This window comes from Ictidomys tridecemlineatus, chromosome 6 (genome assembly GCF_052094955.1).
Source record: "Ictidomys tridecemlineatus isolate mIctTri1 chromosome 6, mIctTri1.hap1, whole genome shotgun sequence".
NCBI lineage: Eukaryota > Metazoa > Chordata > Mammalia > Rodentia > Sciuridae > Ictidomys > Ictidomys tridecemlineatus.
The window spans coordinates 103,797,286-103,813,533 of record NC_135482.1 but is presented as its reverse complement, the minus strand read 5'-3'; the positions used below and the strand labels follow the sequence as shown (position 1 = coordinate 103,813,533).

Here is a 16,248-nt window from a genome sequence, read left to right as displayed (position 1 = left end):
CACCGGAACCGGTGCCCGCTTGGGAACGTGAGGACTGGCTGACTGGTGTCGGTTTCCCCCACGCATAGGGTTACTTGACAGTTCCCGACGTGACATCCTCTCCCTCGCCTTTTTGGCTTTTTGCTACACGCCGGATTGCATTCGGAAAAGCTGATTCCCTGAAAGCGGCCCCTCCCCCTCAAACCAGGGAACAACAGTGAGCCCGCCCTGTCATCCTTTGCCCTACATCCAGCCTCAAGATTATGGAATCCCATGCCACTTTCTCCCAACTCAACCCTTTGACTAGGAAGCCCTTTTCCTTTTGGACGCCAGAATTCCCCGCCCCAGGTAAGACTTGACCCTCAGCCTGGGTTCACATCAGGTCAGGGAGGAGACTTCAGCCACGTTTCATTCAACATGAAAAAAAAATCTACTCAGTCTTCCTTCAAATTAACGAGTACACTAGGTTTTAGAAATTTTTAATGCTGGGGTAATATAGCTCAGGAGTAGAGCCACTTGAATAGCATGCAGGAGGCCCTGGGTTCAATCCCCTGCATTTTTTTTTAGTGCCATTCCAAGCACCTTATTAGTTTTATCTTCACACCCTATAAGGTAGGTATACTTACAGATACAAAATCTTGGCCCAGGGAAGTTAAAACCACCTGCTCAAGGTCAAAGAGCCATGAAGTGGTGCAGGCAGATTTACAGCCTGGATTTCTACAGGTGGTTACTCTTGGTTCTGAGCATAGGGGGCACACTGATGGATGGATGGACACAGACACACACCCACACACCCAAGGCTCTTCAGGGATGAAGCAACCCTTTTCAACTATATAGTTCCTGGGCCTCCTACCATATGGACACACTCTTCTATCTTCTACCTGCACCTATACCCACACTGAACCAGAGCACTAAAATACAAGGAAACTTTTATTTTCGATTTTCATGAAGAAATTTGTTGTGGTTTTTTTATGCTTTTGGTTCTTTTTCCTTTTTTTTTTTTTTTTTTTTCCACTTTATTTTAGCCGCTCAGTGGCTGGAGCCGCTGGGTTCCTGGTATTAAAAAGATGCCAACAGAGGTAGCTGTGTCTCGCCCAGGGGCCCGGCCCACTCTGAATACCCCAAAAAGGGAGAAAAGAAAACTTAAAAATAAACCAACAAAATAAAACCAAAAGGAGGAAGAAATTCAGATCATTTTCTTCAAGCCTGGCAGGAACCCACAACAGTTTGTGTGTAACAGACGTTACAGTGGGAAGAAGCCAGGGTCCAAAAGAAGGCCAGCCAGCCAGCTCCCTGCAGATGGCGCCGGCGCTACTGCTGCTTGTGTCTCCAGCAGGAAGGGCACCACTGCCCCTCACTCCCTCCCCTCCCCCAGTACATGGGGGCTGTTCCTTTACAACATGAAGATGAGCAGAAGGTCAAGAGTCTCTCAGGCCCCCAAGGGAGAAGCTGGGACAAGAGAAAGTGAGGAAGGTCACTGCTCAGCGGTGGAGGTGGTATCCTCAATCCAGATCTTCACTGTTGCTGGGCTACCTATAGTGAAAGAGAGCCAAGAGTCAGAATTTGAATCCACCAGATAGCAAGGGAGCTCACTGACAGCCCAGAAGTAAAGGTAGGAACAAAGACTAAAGTTAAAATTTCCAGAATGGTTCTGTGAGAAGAGCTGGTAGGGTAGAAATTTTCCTACCTGCTGTGGGGGAGGTTCTGGTGCCCGATTCGCCAGGCGGCTGAGAATGTTACGCTCTGACATCTGTAACCTCACAGCAACTGGGGGAATTCGGGCAATGGTAGCTGGGAGTCGAGTCACATCAGCTTTCATGTCACTTAGCAGTTCTTCCAATTGTTTCAGAACTGCAGAGGGAATAAAGAAGTGGTGAGCTGTGGTGATCAACATGAAGATCCTTCTACCCTAGTGGACCAGACCACACACTACAATGACCAAGTGACTGTAATGTGTTGCTGTCTTTTGTTGAATCACCTGACCTGACCACCAACCACGCTCAAATTTCCTACTCCTCACACACTAGGTTCCATTTTGTCCATGATTCTGGTTTTTGTACTGGGGATTTGCTCTATCACTGAGCTACACCCCCAATCCTTTATAGTCTTGAGATGGGATCTTGCTACATTGTCCAGGCTGGACTCAAATTTGCCTCAGCCTCCCACCTCCTAAATCTCTGGGATTACAAGTGTACCACTATGTCTGGCTGATCCTCTGCTTCTTTTAAGTCACCTAACATTCATTATCCCTTGCTTTCTATTGTCTGTATTTTCTCCACTTCTTGAAAAAAGCTTATTCTTACTGTTTCATCTTCACACTTATCTCACCTCTCTACCTTCTCCTACTTCCTTTATAAACAACCTTCTTTTCCTTACTTCACCCCCTACCTCCTCATAATGTTCTACGTTAATTAGAAATAAATGTTGAGGGGCTGGGATTGTGGCTCAGCGGTTGAGCACTTGCCTATAACGTGCAAGGCCCTGGGTATGATCCTCAGCACCACATATAAATAAATAAATTAAATAAAGGTATTGTGTTCATGACAACTAAAAAAATATATTTAAAAAAAATGTTGAAAGGGGTTTAGAATTTGATGGCATTTCAAATCACCTGAAATTACTTCTAAAGTATCCCAGATGATACTCTATTATATTCTGCTTTGCTATCTCAAGAATAATGAATATATTAAATGAGGCAAAGAATTTCTGTCCTTGACTATCTCTAAGGCAAAGATCCTCAATATATCCTAAGCTCCCTGACAAGCAGGCTCTGAAAAATGTTTGGGAACAAGAAGCATATGGATTTGGGGAGGATTTAGTGGAGAGGGGAGACTCAATCAATAGGAAGCAGGAGAGCCACTGACTACCTTTGTGCAGGACTGCATTGGCTGGCTTGTTTCCTGCCATCGACTCCTTGGACAGGTGCTGGTGACTTTCTGCCAAACACTCCACCTCAGCAAAGCGGGTATTTAGGGCCATGGAAGGGTGAGAAGGGTCCTCTGACATGTTCAGGTAAGCCGCCCGACGCAGCTGCTCCTCAATCACCAGGGCTTGTTCTAAGAGCTGAACAGGGACAAACAGGAGATGGGAGTTAACTTACATTTTGTTCATTTCTAATGGGCCTCTCAGCTCACCTCTTCCTATAGGTAATGAGAACCTACAAAGACCTTCAGGGATGGCTCCTCAACACCACTCCTCACACTCAAGCAGTTCAACATTACATTGTCTTTTTCTTCCCCATTGAAGAGCCATGTTTTTACCAACTCTTTAGATTGTCTTATACAAAAATGATTTTTAAAAAAATTTTTTAAATTCAATTTAAGAAAATACAGAATGGGGCTGGGGTTGTGGTTTAGTGGTACAGTGCTCACCTAGCACATGCAAGGCCCTGGGTTCGATCCTCAGCACCACATACAGTAAATAAAAGTATCATGTCCAACTACAACTAAAAAATAAATATTTAAAAAAATACAGAATGTATAAGAAACTAACATTCTGGTGTTTTTCTTTCAGGATTTTCTATGTATTCCTTTTTTACATAATTAAGGTTACATTATATACACATCCATGTGAGCATCTTTATCATTAACCACTTCTCAGGGGTGGGGGGGGCAGTACTGAGGATTAAACCTAGAGGGCAATTTATCATTGAGCTATGTTTATCCAGCCCAGTTTATTTACTGAGATAGGATTTAAGTTGTCCCAGCTGGCCTAGAATCTGGATCCTCCTACCTCAGCCTCCCTATCTGGGAATAACCTGGATTACAGGCACAATCCACTAGTGGTGCCTAGGTAAAAAGAATTTTTTAATGGTTGCATGGTAATCCATCCTATAGATTTATCTGCCATATCATTTAGGTTTTTCTGCTCCTAAAAATATTTTTGTTAGGAACACAGTGGTTGCATGCCTAAAATCCCAGCAACTCAGGAGGCTGAAGCAGTAGAATTCCAAGTTTGATGCCAACTTCAGCAATTTGGCGAGATCCTGTCTAAATAAATAAAAACTAAAAAGTTTTGTCAGACTAGAGAATATAGCTCAGTGGTAGAGTATGTGTTTATTAGTACACACAGCACTAAGTTTGATCCCCAGAGAATACACATTTTTATTGTTGTTTATTTCCTTTTATCTCCATATCTCATTCCCATTCCTTTCTCCTCCAAAGGGCAACTCTCTAATACATGTACTTTGCCTTTTTTCTGTGCTATTAAAGTCCAAGTGTTATTGCTCATTTTCATATTGGTTTCTGTATATACAAAATGCTTTTTCTTACTTGTTAAAAAAGTTTCATTTATGTTGGTACATGCATTTTTTTTTTCTTCTGTTGCATGAGTATGCACTTTTACCTATCCGTTTTGCCACTGTGGAACATTAAGGTTGTCTCTAGGCCTCTTCCACCAAAAACTCATACTGTGTTGGAACACTCTTACGCTTGCTGCCTGATGGAGCTGTGTAAAAGTTTGTTTGAAATACATTTCAAGAGGCAGAATGTTGGTTCCTGAGTTACAGTAAGTATCCACTGGTTAAAGACAGTGGATTCATTAAGAAGACAGTATGAGTCAGGCAGGGTGATACATGCCTATAATCCCATCTATCTGGTAAGATGAGGCAGGAGGATTCCAATTGAGGCCAGCCTCAACACCTTAGCAAGACCCTGTCTCAAAATTTTTTAAAAATAAAGGGCTGGAGATATAGCTCAGTGATAGAGCACCCTAAGTTTGATCCACGTAACACACAAACACATACACACACACAAAAAAAAATTAAAATGGGCTGTTGTTTCTCTCATAAGACTTGGCCTAATTTATCCCCAAACAGACCAACCATCTTCTTTTCAATCTATATATTCTTCACCAATACCCTTTCTTGCCCCAAATATAAGCATTCTGCGGGTATAGCCTTGGCTCATTTCTGTCTTTTTAAAACATTATCCTTATATGACCACTGTAACTCCACATCATGTACAACCAAAACAATGGGAAGTAATACTACTCCATGTATGTATAATATGCAAAATACATTCTTGTCATGTATAACTAAAAAGAACAAATTTTAAAAAACTTTTAAAATTTTTTAAAATAAGGCATTTTCCCATGAAAATGTGTCAGCCATAATCACTAAGTAGGTGATTTGATCTTCCCCAACACACGTCAAACACTGATTGTTCTGGGACTGGGGATGTGGCTCAAGTGGTAGCGCGCTCGCCTGGCACGCGTGCGGCCCGGGTTCGATCCTCAGCACCACATACAAAGAAAGGTGGTGTGTCCACCGAGAACTAAAAAATAAATATTAAAATTCTCTCTCTCTCTCTTAAAAAAAAAACAAACACTGATTGTTCTGATCCCACTGTGTATGGTTATGGAGCAGGCATTGAAAGAGGTGTTGACTTGTGAGAAACACCAAGAAACTTGTCTAAAACTTAATTTGTCATTCTCTTCTATAAACTATTGTCTCCTCTAATATGATCACTTAATTTTTTTCAGTGACTCAGGCCTGAAATAGCAGTCATCCTGGGAGTCTCACTTCTTTACACATCAAATACACTTAAAATCAGGAGTTAGCAAACTATGCCCTGGGCCCAAATTTGGTCTAAACTATAGTCAGTTTTTGTGTGGCCCAAGAGGTAGGAATGTATTTTATAACTTCAAATGGCTGGGGAAAACAGCCAGAATAAAATTATTGCATGCCACTTCATGAAAATTATACAAACTCGGGCTGGGGATGTGGCTCAAGCGGTAGCGCGCTCGTCTGGCATGCGTGCGGCCCGGGTTTGATCCTCAGCACCACATACCAACAAAGATGTTGTGTCCGCCGAGAACTTAAAAATAAATATTAAAAATTCTCTCTCTCTCTCCCCCCCCTCCCCTCTCTCCTCTCTCACTCTCTCTTTAAAAAAAAAAAAAAATTATACAAACTCAAGTTTTAGTGTACATAAATAAAATCTTTTTGGAATACATCCATACCCATTTGTTTATATATCACCTATGACTGCTTTCACACAATAATGACAGTTTGAGCATGAAATATTACCTGGCTCTGTAACAGAAAAGATTTGCTGAGCTCTACAGTAAATCATTAAGTCCTATAAATATTTCCTTTATACACAAGCAGCAACCAGAGCCCAGGCCCTTGATATCTCCCTAATGTGTGACATTTCATAAATGATATTTCCATTTCCCTTGGTCCTATCAAAACTCTGTTTACAACCCTTCAGTGGCTACCTGTTAACTACAGAATAAAATCCAAATTCTCTTATCTTTGCCTACTGACCTTTAGCCCTTATGTCTTTCCAAACTACCTCCCACCATTACCCAACACGTTTTCTATAGCTCACCTGGGCTATTTGCTAATTCCAAACACTCTAAGCTTTGCTGTTTGTCTTTGCCCAATTTAATGTCCCTATAACTACCCAACTATCTAGTGCATTCATCAAAACTTAATTTCCATGCTAGCTCCCTGCTCCTTTAGTTCTCTCTGGACAACTTTCTTAGGGCACTTACAAGTCTTCCTCCTGCTGTACAGAATAGAATTCACACATATGCTTTGCTTGAAACTCAAAGCTCCTTGATAACAGGCACCTTGTTTCACCTTTGTATCCCTGTGTCAGTCACTGCTTGGTTCATAACACCATGTGTTATTACTAACTTGAAAGAGCCATTTCATGGTATCCTATTTAATACTCTGTTCTGCACACAATAAGCCCTCAATAAATATGTGCTGAATCCTGTTTTTTTGTTTGTTTGTTTGGTTGGGTTTTTTTTGCCTGGTTGAACCACTGAGCTATAGCCCCAGCCCTTTTTATTTTTTATTTTGAGATAGGCTTTCATTAAGTTGTCCAGGCTAGCCTAGAACTTGCAATTCTCACTCAGCCCCCAGAGTTGCTGAGATTACAGACATATGCCACTGTACCCAGCTCATCTGCTAAATTGGAGGAGACCCTCTCAGTGGGCTCAGTGATTTTAATAAAGAAGCTCTACTTGTATTTGTGTCTCCTCTTTGCAGCCACTCTACCTTTATCTCACAAGTTCTCTCTAACTCAGAAAAAATGACCACCAGCCCATTCACAGCAACCCCCCTCCTCAGGGATTCAATTCAATCCCACCCATCTTTCCTGAACACTCCATCCTACACTGTTTCCCCCATCAAACTCACTGCACTAGTTTGTGTCACTCCTTAGGCACACGGTCACCATCAGCTCTTGTATAGCTGATTAGTTTTCAAGTCTATATGTCCTGATCTCTAATACTAAAGTCACTAAGGAATCATGGAATGCAAAAAGTCAAAAACAGTATGGCTGAATAAAATAGACTCCTTCCTTTGCAAGAACCTTCTGGACTTCCAGTCTGTCACCACTTAAATGCCATATTTTCCTTACCCATCCTGCTTACCTTGAACCTTCGAGCTAGAAACTTATTCTTGATCTCTAAGAAATTGCCTCGGTTCATTTCACCCTTAAAAGGCTCATTGAGGATGGCATAGCGTGGGTCATTCTGGATGTCCTGCCACCGGGCATAACCATGGCTATTGGGAAAATGCTCAGGAAAAATAAAACAAGGAAAACAAGAATCTCAAACTAAAGGCCCTTCAGAACCCTGCACCAAGAACCCTAGTCCAGATTCAGGCAAAGGATACTTTATGATGCCAGCTAACAGCCAGTAGTCATGCCGTCGATGCCAGATCTCATAAGTCTTCTTGGTGACTGTGGCTGCCCGCTCCTCATTCTGCCAAAGGGAATGCAACTCTGAGGAGGAATTTAGGGAAGGTTGGAGAAACAGGAAAAACAGCAAACATCTGTGAGAATTCAGAAAAGCTATTTATTCTTGTTCCCTACTCCATCTTATTATGGTTTGCCTCTGACTAACAGAATGCAGAAGAGGTCACAATCAGCTTGCATTCCCTCATCCAGCAAAGGTAAAGTCTTTGTACCCTGGTTTCTAATGAGAACCCCAATTTCACTTCAGATCCTTTTAACCCCCCAGTGAGTCCCCCATCTTCGTACCAGTAAAACCACCATCTGCAATATTAAACATGAAACGCTGTTTGATATTTTTCTTCTGCTTATCATCACTCAAGTCTTTGGGGGTCTCTCCATTCTGAAGCATCACCTCCTTTTTCTCATCTTCCTCTTTCTTCTCTTCTATGGGATACATGGAAGAAAAATATCAACACTGGACAAAGTCCGGTACTATGGCCCTTCCCAGAGTATACGTGCTGTAAAATATCCATCCACTTCCCTACCTATTTCCACCCAGGTGTCTCCTGAGCAGAGGAAAAAGGTGCCACCAACCCAGCCCAACTAAATCGAGGACAGGTGGAGTCTTTTATTTTGGGATAAAATATATGGATATGGGATAGTAAGGCAGGAGCAGATAATGCTTCTGGTTTTAGAGTTCTTCCAAACCATAATTGGCTTCTTCAAATACCAACCTTTGTCCTCCACCACAATAGGGGTCAGATCTATTGCTGACTTCTCTTCCACCTTCTCCACATCAGTAACACCTAAGAGGAAAAAAAAAAGCATTGAGAATATATATACCTAAAGCAAGAGTTTCTTCCTCTCTTCCACACAACTATCCAATTGAAATAGTCCCTCATCTAAATTTCTATAATTAAAGTCTCAAAGGATGTCTCAGAGGACTATAATTTAGAAGAGTACAGGATTCTTCAAAATCACTTCTTCCTGATACCTCTACACCTGGTTTTAAGTCCACGAGTGCCTATGATTCACCCAGGGATCTTTAGTGTTTGAAAATGTGGATACCTTTGGGCTCTGTCTCCATGGGTTCCTCTGTTCTCTCCTTTACTTCTGCCTTTTCCACTTTCTCCTCTCCCTCTGTGGGTTCAACAAGGACTTTTTCATCCTCCGAAGCAGGGGCAGGAGGCTGTGTACACTTCAAAGGAAAAAAAAAGATGATAAAGCAGACAAGCTAACACTTAAAAGGAAGACTGGCCTTATGTGTTTGCTTTTAGTATGGCATCTTACCTCACCCATCTCTTACCTCAACAGTAGCCTCAGGAGCTGTAGATTTAACCTCCTTTTCTCCTTCTGGGCTCTCTTCTTCTTTGAGGTTATTTTCCTCTATTTTTATACCATCCTCTGTAGGCCAATAGGAGATAATCAATTAGGAAAAAAGTACCAGATCAGAGAAATGGTTATGCTTTCCTAATTTTTCATCTTAAATTGTCCTCTCGTGCCTTTAAGAGCCAGCCCTATTCTTAGGATGGCTCTCCTAAACTGAGAGGGAAACTGCTGTGTGTCCTGCCAGACTACCCTGTTAGAGCTGAGCACAGGGAGCAAAAAAAGCACAGGCCAGGACAAAAAGAGACAGAAATTTGACAGGACAGGCAGATTTACCAGCAGGTGGAGCAGGTGCAGGAGTATTTGGTTGTGTGTCTCCTGGAGTAGAAGGTGTAGGAGTCTTTGGAGAGGGTGACCCTGGCTGGGACATTTTCTTGTTTTCCTCCACCTCAGCCAGTTCAGGCATGCTCCAGCGCCCATTAACATGTTCAAACTCCTGAACCTATAGCAAAGGACAAAAAGTTGAAGATCTAGTTCCAGCTATGAGCTCCTTTCCTACTGGACCCTCATTTCCCTCTTAGAAGCCTTTAAAAATGTACAGAGGCTCAGGATTCACCTTTTTGCGAATCAAGGACATGACACCAATCCTAGTAAGGACATGCTGGCGAGATAGGCCTTCTCGGGGAACACCATCAGCAAAAGTCTCAGCTCCATCTGCCCCTGGCTCACATAAATGCCGCATGAACAGAGAGACATAAGCCCTGTGGCAAAGGGAGAGCAATGAGTTAAAAGAGACACCATGCTGACTCCTACATCAGATTCTTTCCCACCCCTTAGTCATTACCGCAGGGAATGACTATGGCTCTGCCTGGAGGTAAAGCCCACTGCACTAGAGGGTCAATCTCCAGATCCCACACCACAATCCAGGTTCTGTTTGAGAGCAGTTAGGAACACAATCCATATTACTACCAGCTTCACCTACCATCTTCGGCAGAAGAAACAGCCATTTCCCTGCATAGCCTGGACTAACACTGGAATGGCCACACAGTAAAGCCCATGTTCTAAATCAGTCACCCCAGCCCTATAAACTTACTTGAACTCTTTCTCTGACTTGCCTCGAAGATCTCTCACAAGCCACTGGGTGGTAAAAGCATCCTGAGGTGGCATCCCATATCGCATAATTGCATTAAGAAAGGCTTTTCGCTGACGAGCATTAAAACCAAGAACCTAGGGGAAAAAGAAATCTAGGTGAGAGGGAACAGGTCTCACTTCACCAAAGACTTAGTATCTAGCATTCACCCACCCTACACTATAAACATGTAACACTTACTTCAATATTCCCACCAACACGGGCCAACAGAGGAGGCAATGGCTTATCTTTATCATTCCGCAGGCCCTTACGACTGGGCCTGCGGGGAGCTGCAAGAAGGAAAGGATGAATGAGTGACACTGATAAGGTAGAATACAAAGCAATATCTCAAAGACCAGCAAAAAGGCACAGTTCTTACCTTCTGAACGTTCATCAAAGTCTTCATCACCTTCCTCTGAAGCCACTGAGTAATCGGACTGGTTGTCGGACTGGTCGTCCTGCCAATCTGGAGGGAGAGAGGGCAGATGAGCGGGGCCCACTGCTCTAGTGGAACGGCCCATGGGTGGGGGGCGGGGCCGGCCACACACACCTCGGTCCTCCTGGGAGCCATCATTGTAGTTGACCTGTTTACGGATTCTTTTTCCTTTGCCCAAATTTCGGGCTAGATCTTCTTGCTGCTGCTCATAATGGTGCCGCAGCAATTTCTCCCAGTAGTCAGGATCCACACTTTCTTCCTGTTTTATGATTTCCCGTTCTACCTCCTCTTCCTCCTGGGACATAGGGAGGGCCAGAACTCAGGGGTGCTGAAGTCAACACCAGTTACCCCTGGTCCTCGCAGTTCCCATTCTGCTAGCTCCTTTGCATGACTGGACTATTGAATACTTGGTATGCCTGCTTGTACCTACAAACTTAGAATACAGGACATGGATCCTCAAGTATGTGTAGATTACTAAAGAAAAATCTGGACTGGAGTTATCACAGGAGAAGATGAAGAGAAAACACACTTTCTTTCTTTCTTCTAACTCTACCAGTGCATATCCAATTTGGAGAATATTAAAAGAAGAAAAAGATTAGAGCTTTAGCAAACAGAAAGAGGGATTTCTGAAACACTGCAAATAATCTCCATAAAGATAAAATAAGCCAGAATACTCCTTCTGGTCTTCGCAAATCTCTATAAAAGTTTACCAACTGTCTGCAAAGGAAAGAAAAAAATAAATTACATATATATAGGTGTATATACATATGTAAAAACATATATACACTCACATATATATCTCCTATGTCCCAATAATAATTATGCTCCTCTGAAAGACTTATGTGTTTTTCTAAATATTTCAAAACCTCTGACTGAATTCAAATCCTTCATAGTAGAACTAAACCACTGCTAATAGCATTAATAGCAGAAACATTTAATGATTAAATACCCTTTAATATTCCACTAATTAAATAAATTACAATACAGGTTAAGCATCCCTAGTCTAAAGAATCTGAATCCAAAATGTTCTAAAAATCAAGACATGACTTTTGAGAGCCAGGCATGGTGGTGTACCTTCTATAATCCCAGAGACTTGGAAGGCCTGAGACAACAGGATTGGAAATTCAAGGTCAACTTCAGCAACTTAGTGAGGTCCTGTCTCAAAAGGCATAGGGGAGGTGCACTGGGGATGTAAACCAGTGATAAAGCACCCCTGGGTTCAATCCCTAGACCCCTGGCCCCCAAGAAAAAATGATTTTGAGCATAATGTCAGCCCTCAAAAAGTTTTGGGCGGGGCTGGGGATGTGGCTCAAGTGGTAGCAAGCTCGCCTGGCATGCATGCGGCCCGGGTTCGATCCTCAGCACCACATACAAAGAAAGATGTTGTGTCTGCCGAAAACTAAAAAATAAATTTAAAAAAAATTAAAAAATAAAAAAAGTTTTGGGCTTCAAATTTTTGAATTAGTGATGTTCAAACCAGTCAAATTTATGCAAATATCCCAAAATTCATAAAACAGTCAAATCTAACCCTTCTGGTCCCAAGCATTTCAAATAAGCAATACTCAACCTCTACTTCCCAAGAACATGTTATAGAATTTTGGGGGGTACTGGGGATTGCACCCAGCCCAACAAGGACATATTATAAAGGAAGAAAATGGAGGGAGACTTTATGTTTTGATTTGGATTGTATCTCCAAGATACATCAAGTAGATATAAAAGCAATATAGATGCTGGGTGTGGTGTTGTACACTTGTAATCCCAGCAGTTTGGGAGGCTCAGGTAGGAGGATCAAGAATTCAAAGCAAGTCTCTGAAAAAAAGGGAGGCACTAAGCAACTCAGAGAGATCCTGTCTCTAAATAAAATACAAAATAGGACTGGCATTGTGGCTCAGTGATCAAGTGTTCCTGAATTCAATCCCCAGTACCCACTAAAATAAAAAAAGAAAAGGTAGATAACTTTATGTATAATAAACTTTTGTGTTTTAAAAGGTATGCATATGGATTGTGTATGTAATGTATACATATATGCACACATGTGTAATTAATATGCATATAAAATATATTTGGAAAGACATACAATAAACTAAAAACATTAGTTGCCCCAGGAAGGAAATTAAGCAATTAGAGAAGGGTTTTTTTTGGTTTGTTTTTTGGGGGTTTTGGGGTACTGGGGATTGAACCCAGAGGCACTACCACTAAAATGCATTCCCATTCCCAGTCCTTCTCATTTAGTCTCACTAAATCTCATCAAATTGCTTAGGGTCTTGCTAAATTGCCATTGCTGGCCTCAAAAGTTGAAATCCTCCTGCCTCAGCCTCCCAGGTCCCTAGGATTATAGGCATGCATCACCATGCCCACTAGGTTAAAGGTTTTAGAAGAGAGATCTTCCTATCTTTGGAATTCTAAACCATGTTGATATGGTCTGGATAAACATTCCCTAAAGGCCCATATGCTACAATCTTGGTCACCAACCTATGGTACTACTGGGAGGTAAGAGCAGGGACCTAGTGAGAGGAAGTTAGGTCACTGGGGAAACACCCTTGAAAAAGATTTTGGGACCCCACCCCTTTCTTTTTCCTTCCTTGCTGCCCTGAGGTAGGCAGCTTCCTGTACCACATACTCCTCACCATAATAAGCTGCCTTGTCACAAGTCCAAAAGCAACAGAACCTATTAACTATGGAATGGAACTTCTAAAACCATGAGCCAAAATAAGCCTTTCCTCATTTTTGGCCTTTTTTTCCTCCATTCAGTACCAATGATCAAACCCTCAGATGGTAAGCAACTGTTATACCACTTTGCTACATGCCCAGTCCTTTATTTTTTGAGACAGGTTTTTCCTGAATTTGAATTCTTCCTGCCTCAGCCTCCCAAATGACTGGGATTACAGGCATGCACCATCATGCTTGGTCATACTTTCCTGTTTTAAGTTGTCTAATATATTTTGTTATAGTATAGAAAAGCTAAGCCAAGCTTTAGACCTGTAATCCCAGCAGCTAGACAGGCTGAAGCAGGAGGATTGCCAAATTCAAAGCCAGCCTCAGCAATTTAGCAAGGCCCTAAGCAATTTAGTGAGTAAAATGTAAAAAAGGCTGGGGTTGTAGCTCTGTCATTAAATGTCACTGGGTTCAATTCCTACTACTAAAAAAGAAAAAGAAAGAAAAGTAAAACTGAAAAATAAATTCCATGTGTTCAAAAAAATAAAACATGGGCCAGGTGTGTGTGGCCTATAATCCCAGCAACTCGGGAGGCTGAGGTAGAGGATCACAAGTTCAAGGCCAGCATCAGCAACTAAGACTGTGTCTTAAAATAAAAAATAAGAGCTGGGAATGTGGTTCAGTGGTAAATGCACCTCTGGGTTCAATCTCCAGTACCCAAACAACAACAAAAATCTTGGGTCAAGGATGTAGCTCAGTGATAGAGTGCTTCTAACACATATAAGGCCCTGGGTTCAATCCCCAGCACATGAACATGTGGGTGCGCGCGTGCGCGCGCACACACACACACACACACACACACACACACACATCTGAAAAAAAGTAAACAGCAGCTGCAGTCACTAATCAGAGGACAACTTGTACATTTGTGTAGTCACTAGCACAGATTATTCATTTAGCACAAGCTGTCCCAGCCAATCACTTCTAAGTAACACTGCTACTGAAAACAATGGGATCTTCTAACAGGAGAGCAGTTTTTGAATATTTGTGATCTAGAAGCCTACATCAGAATTCTCAGCCAGTTACACATAAACTGTGATTAGAAACATCACCTTCAAGAATTTAAATAAATAAATAAAAGCAATGTTATGACAAGTACATCAAGAAGATCGTCCTGAGTTGGAAGGATAAGAAAAGATGGCAGGGGCTGGGGTTGTGGCTCAGTGGTAGAGCATTTGCCTAGCATGTGTGAGGCATTGGGTTCGATTCTTAACATCACATATAAATAAATGAATAAAGAGGTCCATCAATCACTAAAAAATATATGCACATATATTTAAAAGGCGGGAGGGGGTGGGGGGAGGCTGGGAATGTAGCTCAGTGGTAGAGCACCCCTGGGTTCAATCCCCAGCACTGAAACAAAAAATGAATTTCAAATTTCCAGATTTGTTGTAAGAATTAAATGCGGTACAAAGAAATGGTAAATGTCTGAGTGGCAGACATAACAACGACCCTAAACAGATCATTACACATTACATATTTGTATTGAAATGTTCATTGTACCCCATAAATATGTATAATTGCTGTCAATTAATAATAAAGTATTTTTAAAAAATAAGAAAGCAAAGACCACCAACAATCTATATCAATTCAAAGAACCTTGAGCCACCTGACTTAAAGGGGACCTCCAGGGAAAGTACATTTTATTTTTCATACACATAAAACATACACTCTCTCATATTTTTCATATATTTTTCTGTCATTTGTGAGAGAATAATATTAAAACAGACCATGCCTATCCAGTTTAGTTTTTTACTATAGCAGATACCCTCCACATACAAAAAAAAAAAAAAAAAAGAAAATTTTAAGGCAAGTAATTCTAATCTTTTAAAATACATCAGGAGGCCAGGCATAGTGGCACACACCTATAATCCCAGCAACTCAGGAGGCTGAGGTAGGAAGATCAAAAGTTCAAGGCCAGCCTCAGCATTTAAGCAAAATCCTATCTCAAAAAATAAATAAATATAAAGGGTTAGGGGATGTGGCTCAGTAATTAACCACCCCTGGTTCAATCCTCTACCTCCCCCCCCAAAAAAGGAAAATAGTTTACCCAGATATGTATTTAATATCCTTTCTTCCAAAGAGACCTGAGGTAGCATTTGTGTAGAATTAACAAAATCCACTTAAAAAAGAGAGATTCAGGTTAAGAGGCAATATCTATTAGGAGTAAAATCAACTATATATTTTCCAACACCAAGGCAAAGATGAGAATGTGATTAGTCATGTTCTTTGTTTTCAAAGGAAGAGGTGTTATCAATTATCAATGTACTAATTTATCTACCGATGTTTTCCACTTTGCTCAAATACCATCTTAGTTTCAAGTCTAATTTTCAGGCCAATCAGCAAGCATAGCACTGCCCTGATTCATACTCACCCCCATTTCTTCTTCCCGCACCACATACTGGGCCACTTTGAATGAGCTCAAATATTCATTCATGCCCTGCAATTCTGTGTCTTCTGTCTCATCCTGGTTACGGTCCAGTAGTCGTTCAATGGCCTTATCATCATAATGGATAACACTGCTATCCTCTCCCTCTTTGTTGTCTCCTCCTATAAAGAACCAGGGGCCCATAACCCAAAGTCAACTTCAGCAGCTGCAATGGAAAAAGCAGATCCCACAGGACCCTGGGTATCAAAGGTATTTCCTACCCTTTGAAAGAAGTCCTACCCCCCAAAACTTAAGTTCCTGCCTAGCTCACCTCCATCTGTGGCCTCATCCTTGAATAGCTCCTCAGTGCCAAATTTGAGGATATCATCAAGCTCCTGTTTAGACATAGATCCAGTCTTGGAGCCCAGTCCAGGCCGCACCACTAGATGTGTAAGCATCATTTTTTTCTTTGCCACCTGCGTGATGCGCTCTTCCACTGATGCACGGGTCACAAACCGGTAAATCATCACTTTCTTATTTTGCCCAATGCGGTGAGCTCTGCTAAAAGCCTGAAATTTAGCAGAAGATAAAGTCAGAACCCATG

At 41.7% G+C, this 16,248-nt stretch overlaps 1 protein-coding gene, 1 long non-coding RNA gene and 1 other non-coding gene across 14 annotated transcripts in view; 1 reads left to right on the top strand and 2 right to left on the bottom strand.

Annotated features, from left to right (window-relative positions):
* Position 1: 1 nt before the first annotated feature.
* LOC120888371 (uncharacterized) lies at positions 2–2,507 on the top strand. The gene is made up of 2 exons (XR_005731946.2): positions 2–327; positions 1,829–2,507. It is a non-coding gene; the product is annotated as an uncharacterized LOC120888371 (long non-coding RNA).
* The window catches only part of Chd4 (chromodomain helicase DNA binding protein 4), a 30,644-nt gene continuing 15,550 nt past the window's right edge, over positions 1,155–16,248 (bottom strand). For 4 of the 12 annotated variants that reach the window (XM_013364245.4, XM_013364248.4, XM_013364246.4 and 1 more), the window contains exons 24-40: positions 15,976–16,213; positions 15,651–15,826; positions 10,676–10,856; positions 10,505–10,591; positions 10,327–10,415; positions 10,090–10,223; positions 9,613–9,757; positions 9,333–9,498; positions 8,977–9,074; positions 8,739–8,868; positions 8,405–8,476; positions 7,977–8,114; positions 7,610–7,718; positions 7,366–7,498; positions 2,844–3,042; positions 1,667–1,830; positions 1,155–1,512 (exon numbers count right to left, since the gene is read on the bottom strand). In XM_013364245.4, the coding sequence (XP_013219699.1) occupies positions 1,495–1,512; positions 1,667–1,830; positions 2,844–3,042; positions 7,366–7,498; positions 7,610–7,718; positions 7,977–8,114; positions 8,405–8,476; positions 8,739–8,868; positions 8,977–9,074; positions 9,333–9,498; positions 9,613–9,757; positions 10,090–10,223; positions 10,327–10,415; positions 10,505–10,591; positions 10,676–10,856; positions 15,651–15,826; positions 15,976–16,213 (2,277 nt within the window). In that variant the 3' untranslated portion in view covers positions 1,155–1,494. Of the gene's footprint in view, positions 1,513–1,666; positions 1,831–2,843; positions 3,043–7,365; positions 7,499–7,609; positions 7,719–7,976; positions 8,115–8,404; positions 8,477–8,738; positions 8,869–8,976; positions 9,075–9,332; positions 9,499–9,612; positions 9,758–10,089; positions 10,224–10,326; positions 10,416–10,504; positions 10,857–15,650; positions 15,827–15,975; positions 16,214–16,248 lie in introns of all 12 variants that reach the window. The other 8 variants (XM_005338342.5, XM_078015344.1, XM_013364247.4 and 5 more) reach the window with 4 other exon arrangements.
* LOC120888787 (small Cajal body-specific RNA 11) lies at positions 9,158–9,296 on the bottom strand. Its single transcript, XR_005732473.1, has one exon.